Source organism: Passer domesticus, chromosome 5 (genome assembly GCF_036417665.1).
Source record: "Passer domesticus isolate bPasDom1 chromosome 5, bPasDom1.hap1, whole genome shotgun sequence".
In the NCBI taxonomy this organism is placed as follows: Eukaryota; Metazoa; Chordata; class Aves; order Passeriformes; family Passeridae; genus Passer; species Passer domesticus.
Window position 1 is genome coordinate 47,217,876 of NC_087478.1, and position 12,568 is coordinate 47,230,443.

At 53.9% G+C, this 12,568-nt stretch overlaps 2 protein-coding genes across 2 annotated transcripts in view; both read right to left on the reverse strand.

Annotated features, from left to right (window-relative positions):
• Positions 1 to 7,485, reverse strand: part of SREBF2 (sterol regulatory element binding transcription factor 2) — a 24,781-nt gene extending 17,296 nt beyond the window's left edge. The window contains exons 1-4 of the mRNA XM_064420086.1: positions 7,287 to 7,485; positions 2,752 to 3,132; positions 1,667 to 1,848; positions 374 to 514 (exon numbers count right to left, since the gene is read on the reverse strand). Of these exons, the coding sequence (XP_064276156.1) occupies positions 374 to 514; positions 1,667 to 1,848; positions 2,752 to 3,132; positions 7,287 to 7,368 (786 nt within the window). The 5' untranslated portion in view covers positions 7,369 to 7,485. The remainder of the gene's footprint in view (positions 1 to 373; positions 515 to 1,666; positions 1,849 to 2,751; positions 3,133 to 7,286) is intronic.
• A 421-nt stretch (positions 7,486 to 7,906) lies between these two features.
• Positions 7,907 to 12,568, reverse strand: part of CCDC134 (coiled-coil domain containing 134) — a 103,826-nt gene continuing 99,164 nt past the window's right edge. Inside the window, exons 3-8 of the mRNA XM_064420093.1 lie at positions 11,474 to 11,591; positions 10,552 to 10,673; positions 10,261 to 10,345; positions 9,848 to 10,029; positions 9,551 to 9,622; positions 7,907 to 9,190 (exon numbers count right to left, since the gene is read on the reverse strand). Coding sequence (XP_064276163.1) covers positions 9,065 to 9,190; positions 9,551 to 9,622; positions 9,848 to 10,029; positions 10,261 to 10,345; positions 10,552 to 10,673; positions 11,474 to 11,576 — 690 coding nt within the window. The 5' untranslated portion in view covers positions 11,577 to 11,591 and the 3' untranslated portion in view covers positions 7,907 to 9,064. The remainder of the gene's footprint in view (positions 9,191 to 9,550; positions 9,623 to 9,847; positions 10,030 to 10,260; positions 10,346 to 10,551; positions 10,674 to 11,473; positions 11,592 to 12,568) is intronic.

A 12,568-nucleotide genomic window follows, 5' to 3' on the forward strand; every position in this document is an offset into this window, starting at 1 on the left:
AATATACTACTATTAGACACTACTGAGGGGCAAAAGAAAGTTCCACAGGTACTCTGAGCAAGTTAGCTTTTGGCTTCAAGTTAAAAACTAGACTGAGATTTTAGGTCATATTCCTCATAGTACCAGAAAAAGGCAAACAGAAATGTGCCCTTGATCTTTGCTTACTGGCCATGGGAAGGCAGCCAAACAACACAATCTGTGTGTTTACCCTTGACAGAACAGGGGTATTACTTGCCCTGGACGTGTGTACAACAGCACCCAAAACCCCCCTCTTGTCTGTGCCACTGGAGGACACTAAAGCACAGATCTCTTCCTTGTGTTAACAGGAAAGGCCATCAGTGAGGAGAGGGATGGAAGGACAGCCACAGGGTACCTGCAGAGCTGTGGTCTGAATGGGAGCAGTGAGTGCTGTCAGTGCTGGGTTCTGTACTGCAGCCATAACAGGATTGCCATCTGTCTTCAGGGTTGTCAAGACCAGGGAATCCGTTTTTATGATCTGAGGCTGGACGAGAACCTAGGTTGAAAAGAGTTACAGGTGAAGAGGAGAGCAGGCACGTACTTCCCTGCTGATCTCAGTAGCCAGAGGTAAGCACTGACAGAGTTGTAATAGCTTTACAACTCAGTGGTTGGCAAAAGAACAAGGTGAGTATTTCTTTGACTCGTACCCTGCGTCACCTGGATGCTTTCCATCAGCCCCAGTGCAAACTGAGCAGGAGACAGTGTGAACAGCACTGGATAGAGTGGGCAGAGGAACCACTGGACAGTGGCTTTTAAACCAGTCACCGGAAGTAAACAAGTATATAAAAACACAAAAGAGCTGATGGAAAAGCTGCTTTCCCCTCTCCACTTACACCTATAATTAGCTCTCTACATTAGCTGTCTGAGTATTCAGCCTAACACAGCTAGGACAGTCTGCCTTGGCAAACACCCGTAGTAGCTTCTCCCTGCAATTTCACTGAAAGGATCTGTACCTTTAACATCAAGCAGATCAAAATCCATTCTAAGTTATTTTGCTCTTATTTCTTTCAAATACCTTGTTGACTCTCTGAGAACACCAGAGATGGCATAATATGACAAAGTTGCTATGGTTCAGTTATACTGAGCCTCATAGACAAACATTTTTGTTTAATGTGAAGATGCACAAGAATGGAAAAAAAAAAAAATCAAATGGCATTGTAACAGTAAAATATTAAAAAAAAAGACAGAAGAATTAAAAGACCACATTCCAGTATCAACCAGACCTTATAAGATGTGGTAGAGGTGATGGACGTGCAAAGAAGTAGGCAAAAGTCAAAGAAAGCCTGTTCAAGTAAAGTTTCCAACTGGGTTTGGCAGCACCAAGTTCAAAAATCATTTCAGACTGCATTTAGTTACTGTTTTACTGAAAACAGTTGCTGAGCATTGGCTGGAAGTCACATCACATCTCACAACAGGGACTCTCACACATGACCTGCTTGAAGTAAAATGCTTCTGGGACACAGGCTGGCTAGAACCTCTCAGGTTTCTAAACCTCTCAGGTTAAGAAACATTTGTGCAGAAGCAATCCCAGACAGGATCGCCAGCCCTACAGCTTCACCACTTCTCCCCAGGCAAGCCAGGGGACCAGACCCACGAAAGCACTTTCTTGTTCTGCTGGATCCCCCCATCATTCCACACTTTTACTTACTGGGACCTGCTGAACCTGTGGAGCAGCAACAGTCTGGACCGTGGCTGGCGTTAAGGTCTGGATGGTGCCGTTGGCAGCCTGCGTCAGCACCCGCGGGGCCTGCACCGTCTGCACCTGCTGCTGGATCGCCACCGGCTGCACCTGCGAGGACGTCACCAGGCTCTGCACCTGAGGCTGGAGAACTGAAAAGCAGGAGAGATGCCAGAAATGGTCAAGAGACACACATCTCCCTCCTGGAGCCTGGAAATGCTCTTAGCATCGCTCCTCTTCTTCCCACTGCTTCTTAGTAGGCAGCAATCATCTAGCACATCCCACATGCTGGGAAACTTCCAGCTGCTTTGGTGCCTTCTGCAAGAGGGCACTGCACCTAGATTAGCAGCTTTCCAGGAGGCACCTGAGAGAAAATAGAGCCAAAACCCTTTAGTCTGATAGCACAGGACTCTGCTTCAGTGGCATTATACAGGACATCCAACCTGCACCTTCCCACTCCCCCTGCTCTTGGTGGACCTTAGGATCCTATCTGTCATGTAAAAAATCAAAACCTACTGAAGAGGATCAAGTCATCCAGCATTCACAAAGAAAACGGCTAAATATTCCTACAGGTGTCTCTGCTCAGCTCAAGTACTGAGCTCCAGAGTTTGATAGATACAATGTGCCTTCATTCCAAACTGCTGTGTGGAACAGACTGGATCTGCCCAGTGCACCCACCAGTGGGAGGACAGGGTTGCCAACAATGATGCTTCAAGACATCTTTTCTCAAGCCTCCCAAGAGCCATAGGGCAGGAGGCCAGGCCAGAGGAAAAGAGCAACACAACTATGGTAACAGATGGCACAAATACACAAAGATCTCATTCCTGACAACTTCTCATGTTCCCCAACTCCAAAGCCACGCAGGTAGGAGAAGGGACACCCCACAGGCAGCATCACAAGAAAAGCATCATCAGGCTTGTCACGGCTGAGGATGCACTTGGAATTTGCACACTGACACCATTTACTGCAAGTGCACCAAGCACATCCACAGCCCGGCCATCCTGGAATCTCACGTGCACCGGGCACACCGGCATCCTGAGCACCGCAAGCACTACCTTGGAAGCTTGTGGCAGCATTCTGGTAGATGACCGGCTGCTGGATAATCCTGGTCTGGGGAGCAGAGCTGAACGTCGGCGCGATCATGACGGCCTGCTGCTGGAGCTGCGGCTGCACCGAGGGCCGCGGCTGCAGGACGGGCGCCGAGCGCGGAGGGGCCGGAGGCGTCGTCTGCGCCGCCTTCACCGGCGCGCTCGGCAGCTGCGGCGAGGCCGGGGCTGGCGGGAAGGCCTGGAGCTGCACCTGGCTGTAGGGCCGCTGCAACGGCGGCTCCAGGGTGCCACTGCTGCCGCCGCTGCCGCCCTGGAAGGTGCTGCACAAGGGATCCGAAAACAGGTCTGGGAAGTCTCCTGCCTGGTTACTGACAAACTGCAGCATCTCTGGAAAACAGAAGGAAATTTGTTCAACGTTACTTCGTCACCTGCATACTTTGACGCCTGCCATTTACATCGTGGAATTACGGTGTGTGTGCACAGAAGGGAGCTCTGGGTCCTTCAAAACCTTCAGAGAACATCACACCAATGCAACACCCCCAGAGAGAGACCAGGAACGTGGCCAGCAGCAAAGCACTGCTGCTGCTGTTCAGGGCAAAAAGTAATACCTTCCCACAACCTTTTTCCAAAAAACAAGACCCAAGCACAGACTAGAACCTAAAGCCATCTCCAATATATATCTAAAATATTAGTCTTGTTCCATCACTCCTTCAGTCTAACCCTTGCAGAAGGAAGAAACCAAGCACCTCCACAATTCCAGCACTAACCATTCTCCTACCCAACTTTTGGGAGCTTTCAAGTCCCCTATCTGTACTGCCCCACAGAGAATCTGGAAAAGGAGGAGAAAGGATAAGAATTCATCTTATCTCTCTTTTACTTACCAGCATAACAAAAATTGGGGAAAAACCATGAAAGGAAACACCACTTTATAAAACTGTACCAGGGTAAATCCATGCATGTGTTTGAAACATCAGAATAACTTTTCCTGTTGGTTTTATGTCTGCAATCACCACACAACAGGTTTTCACCATCCCACCTTCTCCAGGATTTTATGAACCCACACCAAGAAGCTCCTACTGCAATACAAAAGGCCTTCCCCCCCTGGAGGTGAACATTTCACAACCAAGAGATCATTGCTTATAAGCAGAGCTTCCTCTTCTCTCCATCTAATCCAATTTAATATCTTAAGACGTATGAATGCTTTCCCTGATCTGTGTGCAGGCAGTGGCATGAGGAATCAGACATTCTTCCCCACCCAGGACTTGCCCCTGCTGCACTGGCTCTTCCATGGTTTTTTGAAAGTCCTATTTATTTTTTTCTGGAAACAGGAAAAGACGGGACCCACAAACCTATGAGAGATTATAACAAAATAATAAATATGGGTTTAGGAAGCAAAAAATAGGTCCTGGCGTAAGGAGCCCTTTGCCATATTTTTTCCTGTAGATCAGAAATCTTTCTCATTCACAAACCCCAAAGGATGTCACTGCTGTGATTTATGAAGTAGGTTTGAAGCAGTAAACTTTTGACAAGAAGTTTCCACAGATTATGTCCCAGCAATAAGAGGGCTATTAATTTGCTCAGCTCTCTGAAATGCCACCCACACATTATCCAATTAATTCATCTGACACTCCTTTGTCAGAGCAAAGGGATGAATCCTCCTCCAAGCCTCTTGCTCCCTCAACACACATTTCAACATATTTCTGTGAACTACTACTGTTCCCTTTGGATAGCAATCCCTCCACACCCTGACACACATTTAAGCACTGGCCATGACCACTGCTCTCAAGAACTGGAGTTTTTTGGAGGGAGAGGTGTCCCCCTGGCCTGCTCACAAGCTGACACTAAGTGGGGACACACAGCTCCCCCAGCACGAGGCAGCAGCCACCCTCGGGGACCAGCTGGACCAAACCCTTGTCTCCACTCTTCACTAGAGGAAGGAAAGATTTAGTTTTTTCTAATGCACTGCCTTAACTGGCTTTCACAAAACACTAGCAGAACAAAGAGGGCTGTTTCAAGATCAACATCTACGTGGATATTAAGCAGCTCTTCACTTTCCAACTGACTTCAGCTAAGACCATCCCAAATAACCCTCACCATGATAAAGCTGATAATTCAGACTAGTTCCTGAACTCTGCATTTGATAGTATTGTTATTTCACTGTCAGACAGCACCACTGCAAGTAGGGAATAAACATAAACCAGATGAGGTTTGCTCTGGAAGAGTAAGTAGAACAGCATAAGAACAAAATTTCAAACACTGTGTTTTAAAGAATGTTGCATTCAATGCAGCAGATTTAACAGATTATTTAAAAAACCACTCCTGCTCTCACAAGTTAAACCACATCTTTATGACAGACTTAACTTTGACTAAATGCAAAAAGTCTACAGCTTAATTTTTAAGAAGTAAGAGTGCCAGGAAGTCTGGCAGTCTTAATTAAAACCCACCTCTCTTAAAGGGCTCAAGAGCTTTCCTAAAAAAACACACAAAAAATTAACAGCAAGAGAAACAGCCAACACGCAAAATCTAAATCTCTGCTTTTTAAGACACCTTCACCTACCCAGAAATCAGAATATCTACATGACTGTGAGAAACCTCAGGTGCTTCTGGAGCCATCAGTGACAAACCCGGTGTCACCAGAGCACCTGCACCCTCTGTGCCAGGGAAGTATTTAGGTCTCAGGCCCCAAAGCAGAGTGACCTTACTGCAGAAAAAAATCCCAGCCCAACCCAAGGCTAAAGAATGTCAACAAGGTATTACAAAACCAAAACAGCCCACCAGGGGCTTCTGCCACTTTCACCAGCCTGAATACCTGGCAGAAAGGCAAGGGCTGGGCTCCAGCAGCGGCTCCGCTCTCCAGCACAGAGGCTGCTCCTCCTCACGCTCCTGGAGCTGCTGTGCTCCCAGAGACAGAAAGCAGCAGAGACCCAACCTCCACAGAAACAGCCTCCCTGTCCTGAAGCCTGATGTGCCTGCACCTCCCACGGCTCCAGCCCGGAGCCCAGCAGTGCCCTGCCAGCAGAAGATGCCCACGGCTGCTGGAGCAGCTGGTGCCAGGGCAAGAGGCAGAGCCTTTGAGCTCAGCACTGGGCCACTCCTGTGCCCTGTCTGGAATTGTGAACCCAGCGAGCACTGACATCTCAGAGCACATCTGCCACAAAAAAAAAATCAAAATCCGCGCAACAGGCAGTGAGGAGCCCCCTCAGCCTGAACAGGAGAGGAACACCCACAAGAGGATTCAAAAACCGAACGAAAATCCATGCAAAATTTCAAACCCTGGGATGAATCCATGCTGATGCACAAAAAAGGCAGGATTGTCACGTATCTTCCCCCTGCCTTCCCCGGGAAAATCCAGCCCTGGAGGTGGGGAGGAAAGTGAAGCTCGTTTTCCTGAGTTACTCATGGCTCTGAATCACACCTCCCAGGGCACACCTCAGTTCAGAGCCATTGCTGGGTTCATCAATTGGTCTCAGTTTCCGTATGGAACCTAAGACCTCATTTCATGGTGCTCCAACAACAGCAAACACCTCCTTCAATGTGCACTATCAAACTTTATGAGCAATAACCAGGCCCATTGCACTGCCATAAGGTACATTCTTCTTTGATAACAAAAGAAAAACAGGAGTACAAATTTCGCCCCAAGCTATGTGGCAAATCAGTATCAATTAGAAACCTAAAAATACTGGTAAAATTTTATCTCCCAGCTGCTAAACAAGGATATTTTGGACCCCCCCAAAACTGAGCTCTGTTTGGGATTACAGCCCAGCAGAGCAGTGAGCTCATCTCCACCAGCCTACAGCACAGACCACACCGAGAAGTATCATTTTAAAAGGGGTTTTCAGGAGCTGCTTGGTGTCGCCAAAAATACACATAAAACAGGCGTCACACGCAGGCGCTTCGTCTTGTGCACTTCGGTGGAAAACAGGGGTTTTCTCACCGGTCTGCGCCGTGCCAGCGATGCAGTAAAGTTTTGGGATGACAGGGTAAAGGGGAAATTCGAGCACTTAGAGCTGTTCCGATGCAGGAGGGCTTGGAGGCTCGGCCTCCCGCGGGCACCAGCGGAGGCACAGCTTCAGCCGTGGCTCAGCACTGCTTCGGAAGGGCCACGAGGAAGCACGGGGAAGGCGGGCAGCGGCGGGAGCGGGGACACGGCAGCGCGGCGCCGACCCCTCCCGGCCCGGCCACGGGCGGAAGGCTGGGCTCGGACCCCCGCACCCCCCAGCCTTCCCGCGGCCACGGCCTCCGCTCCAGGCGAGCGGCAGCCCCACGGAAGGCGCTCAGGAGCGCTCCCCTGTCAGGGCAGACACGCGTGGCCGCTCGCCAGGCTCCGCTCCCCGGCCTGTGCCCACCCGGGACGGGGATGCCCGCTCCCGTGGGAAGCGCCCCCTCCCTGAGCACTCCAGGAGCACGATCCAAGGACCGGCCACCCACCCACGCCTCCTGCCCCAGCCGCCGCGGGGAGACCCGAGCGCTGCCCCCAGCACGCGTGGGGAGCCCACGCGCGCCGCCTCCACCCCACCCCCGCTCCTTCCCGCGGCGCCTACCGTCGATGTCACCCAGGGTGAGCTCGTCGCCCAGCTCAGTCAGGGTGTCCATGCCCTCGGCGGCCAGCTCGCCGCCCTCCATCGCGCAGGGCCCGCCGCCGCCCCGGGCGCTCAAGCGGAGGCTGCTGCCGCTGCCGGCGGGCGCCGCCGACCCCGCGCCATCTTGGGCCGGCCCGCGGCCCCGCCCCCGCGGCCCGGGCGCGCGCGCCCCCCGCGGTTTGTTGTCAATGAGACCAGGGCGCCGCCGGCCAATCGGCGGCCGCGGCGGCGCGTGGTGTGATGGCGCGTCAGCGATCAGCAGCTGCGATTAGCATAGCGCGCCCCGCCCCCGCGCGCTGAATATTCATGAGGGGGCGGGGCAGCCCGCGCGTGGGAGCGGCACCGACGCCGCCGCCGCCCCGGGGAACGCGGGCGGGGCGGGGCTGGCGTCCCGGGATGCGCCGGGATGCGCCGGGATGCGCGGCGGAAAGGGCAGCTGCAGGGCGGCGGCGGATGGAGCACGGGCCTTGTGCTTCCCTCCGCAGCTCCTGAGGGGCCAGCCTCAACGCTCTCTGGCGTACACCCGCTCCCACCAGGAACGGGAGCAACAGCCAGGATTCTTCTACTTAAAAAAAAAAAAATATAATAAAGTCAATTTTATTCAAGAAAAACCAAATGCGCCCATTGCCACCCCCTCCCCTCATTGGAGGGACTTGGCTCTGCTGTTAAAAATCCGCGGCGTTTCCCTTTCCTCAAAGGCTGTGGTGCTGCCAGCCCCGTGCAGAGAACCGGCTCCTTGGGGAAGAGCTGCTGTGCTGCGAGGCCACCGGCACAGGGAGGAGCCACAGGTGGCTGTGTCCTGGGCCAGCCCCTCGCCTCTGTCCCCACGGCAGCCCAGACGCCCCGCGGAGGGTCGCAGCCCCTCAGGTTGGCTCCTGCTGTCGCCACGTGGCTGTCCCCTGACAAGGGGCTAAGGGGACTCATTTAGAGGATGAGCCCCAAAGAGAAGGGATGGGGCGTGGGCAGCGGGACAGGCTCCCAGCGCCTCAGGGCTGGTTCCCAGCATCTTCAGCATCACTTGCACTACAGGCACCCACTGGCTGCAAAGAGGCTGAGTAACAAAATTCCTCCTGTCCAAAAATTCACCGGGCATTTGCCTCTCTGCGGGAATGACCTGCAGCAGCCACGAGATGCCATCGGCCAGGAACAGCTGCCATCGGCATGTTCAGCTACGCCTGGACAGTGAAACGCACGCTGCTCGGTGAAACAGCCGCTGGGAAAAGGGAAGGTCTGACCTGGCAGAGGTAGCAGCTGTGCAGAGACCAGGTAGAACCCAGTGGGGGTGCCAATGAGATCACCCGTTGAGCTAAAGGAAAAGCAAAACCGAGAGAAGCAGCATTGCTCATGAGGCTGTTTGGCGTGACACACTCCCCAGCCCACCCGGGCTGGAGGAGGCACCTCCAGCGTGGGGTGTGCTGCAGTGAGGAGGGATCCCCGGGCTCCACCAGAGGCCTGTCCCCCACACCCTGCTTCCCCACAGGCAGCAACACCCTGACCAGGGGATGGCCCCAGTGCTGTCCTGTCTGTGCTTCACCTCTGTGGAAGGGGTATCCCACTTTAGCCCTTTGGGCCAGCCCACCAGCAACCTCCACTGAACAAAAACGAAAGGCAACAAAACAAAACCCACAGCACAAATGGAAAGGGAATGGCCAGGCACCGGCCCAAAGCTGCCAAAAAGGGAGCAAGCCACTCTGTGTCCGGTGGTGTCACCCCCACTGCAAGGCACAAGTCCCAGCGTGCTACAGCTCCGACTGCGAGCGGGAGATGCGTGGGCCCTTGCGGATCTCCTTCCGCTTCTCTTCCTTCTTCCTCCTCTTCTCCTCATCCCGCAGCGCCTTCTGAAAGGTGTCAGCACTGGGGAAAAACTGTGGGTTGACAGCGAGGGATCAGCATTGGGGAGCACCCACAGCCTCCCAGAGGCACAGCCCCTCCAAACCCACCAAAGCCAAGGTACAAGCCTCGCACAGGGAGTGCAGAGCACAGATGCACCACGAGGCAAACAGAGTTTCACCTACGAGGCAGGTGCCACAGAAGGGAAGAGAGGGCACCAGGTGCCCAAAGTAGAGCACAGACAGGGAATTCAGTGTTTGTGTTTCAGCCATGATTATTCAGTGATAGGGGCTTTTGGCCATTTCCCACAAGCCACCCATTCCATTCCCCAGCCCCTGGAGCTGTGACACGGATGGGGAAGCCCATGAGATGAGCTGGCAGCGTTGCCATCTTACCTCTGACTGGTCCGTTTTAAAGGGATTGCGGTAATCAGGCGATTTCTCACTGATTCCCAGCTCCTGAGCCATCTGCAGAGCAAAGGGGAGACCTCACTGGGGAGTGGTGCCTCCCACTCCCATCCCCCAGCTGTGTGACCGGGGTCGCCTACTCTCCTACCAGTCCCATCTATGCTTTGTGCTCTTTCCCCATCCCTCAGCTCAAGGACAGCCCCCAGACACGGGGAGCCCCTGCCTTCCTTCTCCCCCAGACCCTCAGCTCCCCCAGCCCGGCAGCAGAGGGACGAGGAGCCGTACCAGCCGCAGGACCTGGGAGTGGGGTCCCTGCTCGAACACACCCGTCAGGTTGCAGAAGCCGATGCCCCAGCGGATGAGGCTGTTCCAGTTGGAGTTGCGGTCGAAGTAGTGGTGCACAATCTTGGGGAAGCGCAGCACGACGTCCCCGAAGAAGGCAGTGTTCTCCACCACGTGGGAGTATGCTGTGGGGACAGCCACCAGCTCCATCAGGGCAGGCTGAGGGCAAACCAACAGGCTCCCCAGAATGAACTGGTCAGAGAGGCAGCAACAGCGTCCCCAACAGTCAGGGAGCAGCCCAGGTCTGGTCTGGATACATGGGTTTTGTACCTACCCCACACTGATCCCAGGAAGAGTGTCTGTGGTGCACCAGAGCACCAGAAAAAGGAGGAGGGTAAAAAGCAGAGAGGACCTACCATCCTTTATCTTCTCATCCTGAGGGAAGGGCCCATCAGGAGGCACATCAGCAGCGATGAGCACAGCACGGGAGTCCTCCAGCACCTGCCAGAGTCCTTGGTTACTGCTTTGTCCTGCCAGCCCTGCCTGGCACCCTGGAGGTGCTGCCACAGCTGCCCCACTTTGAAACCCCATGGCATCCTCCCTTCAGGTCCTAAGACTCACCTGCCACACACTCCAGAGAAGCCCCCAACCCTTCCCATTTCTGCCCACCCGTGTGGGCTCAGAGAGCAGCCTGCACTGTGGCTTACTTTGAAGAGTCCCTTGAGCATGATGTCAATGATTTTGTACTGCTGGTTGACGTCATTGAGCTCAATCAAGTTCTTCAGAGCATTCATCTGGTCCTTGCGCTTCACCTCAAACAGCTTCTTATCTGCACCACTGTCAAGGGCACTGTCAACACTCTCCCACCACAGTGCTGCTCTCCCCCCTCCACCGGGTCCCTGGCACCATCCCAGGCCCCCCACGAGGTGTCTGAGGGGCAGCACCTGAGCCAGGATGGAACACAGATTTCCAGTGAATCCTTTGCCCAAACACTCCAGCAGGGCCCTTAACAATGCTGAGAGCTTGTGGGGAGCTCTCTACTTGCCAGCCCACGCTCTGACTGATGGGCTGAAGGAGGAACACAAACTGCCACCCTCCCCATGGGTCTCCCCATACTCATGTTTTTGTACTTTGCCTCTTCACCAAGGGATGCTGCTGTGTGCTAAGAAGGGCTTGCATTAGCCCATCATCTCTTCATGGGCAAAAAGTGCCTGTGGCACAGAGCAGACCAAGTGCCACACGCCCAGGAGTCCTCTTCCACCATCCCAGTTGGTGACCCCAAAGCACTGAGATGTGCAGGCATACTCTGCCTTCTGGCTGGCCATGTCACTTCCAAGAGCAGACTGGGAAATGTGCTCAGTGCCCAGCACAATGAAACAGAAAGAACAGCAGGCATCACTGCCATTTCTGCTCCTGCACCAAGCACTTGATTAGCAAACCCAGGAGCTTGGCTAAAGCCCATCTACAGAAAGACAAAGCAGCAACTTCCCAGTGCTTCTGGATCCTCTCTTTTCCACTTCCTTGTGACCCCTCTCCATGGTCTCTGACCCCTTCCCCGTGCATGTGCTCCCTCCAGCCTCCGTAGCCATTAGAGCATAGGTGGTCACAGGGGCAGGCTGCAGAGGATACAGATTTCCAAGCCAGAGTCTACTCTCTGTTTCTCCAGGTCTGTGAAGCTGCCCTGGGACAGCAGCAAGGCCAGCAGAAAGGGACAGATGATGAGAAAATCCATGTTGGCCACTGCAGCCTGGAAGAAAAAAGACCAATAAAACCAATGATCAGTGAGGAGACTTACCAAAAGGAGAAGTCACACAAGCCACTTGGGAACGATGGCACCCTGCCCTTGGCACCAGGGGCCTTGCCCATCTCCCCCTTGTCCCCATGAGGGGTCTGAGGGATACAGTGGCCAGAGCAGAGCCACATGGTGATGCTGCAGCCAGCCTGCTCTCTCCTGCAAGTGAAGCCCTGGTGTCCCTCTTCTCTCTACCTGCCTGCACTGCCAGACACAGGCATCTGACCCAGCAGAAAATTTAAGTCCTACTCCTTCTTCCAAAAATAACAGCTAGGTTTTTGCCAGGTTTGTGAGGCAGAGCAGCCCAACAGCCACAACAGCAGGTCTGGAAGGAAGAGAGGGATCACTGAGGGGTTGAAGTCCATCTGTCCTTCAAGTCCCAGTGCAACCAGTTCAGCGAGCTCCCCTCACCACTTGGGTATTGGTACCTGGACCCTTTCCCTCACTATGAGCTGGGTGCCACCTGCGGGTCCCACACCAAAAAACAACAGCTGGGTGACCTGGTGGTAACTTCCCCTCCCTCCAAACAAGTCCCTTCCCAGGCAGTGTCTGAGGCTTTGCAGGGATGCTCTTGGGCAGAGCTGCTCCTGACCACAAATGTCCCTCAGATAAAATCAACGGCTGGAGGAAAAGGTCCTTGAGAATGAGGATCCTCTTGGACAGTCTATACCTGGAAAAGGAGAGCAATAGCTCAGTCCCCAGGCAGCAGAACTCAGGCTGAACTGTCCTCAGGCACAAGGTTTCCATGGAGCTGAGCACAGGCCACTGGCAATTACAGCAGCAACAGCTCCTTCAGAGGCATCACCTGAGCCACCTCCTGCTCCCGGAGGAAAGGCAGATGTGTAAGGCCACCAGAGCTGACCTCACCCTGTGACCCACTGCCCTCTTGAGTCTGAGTTTGCCTGCCCAGCCAAACTTGTCTCTGTAATGCC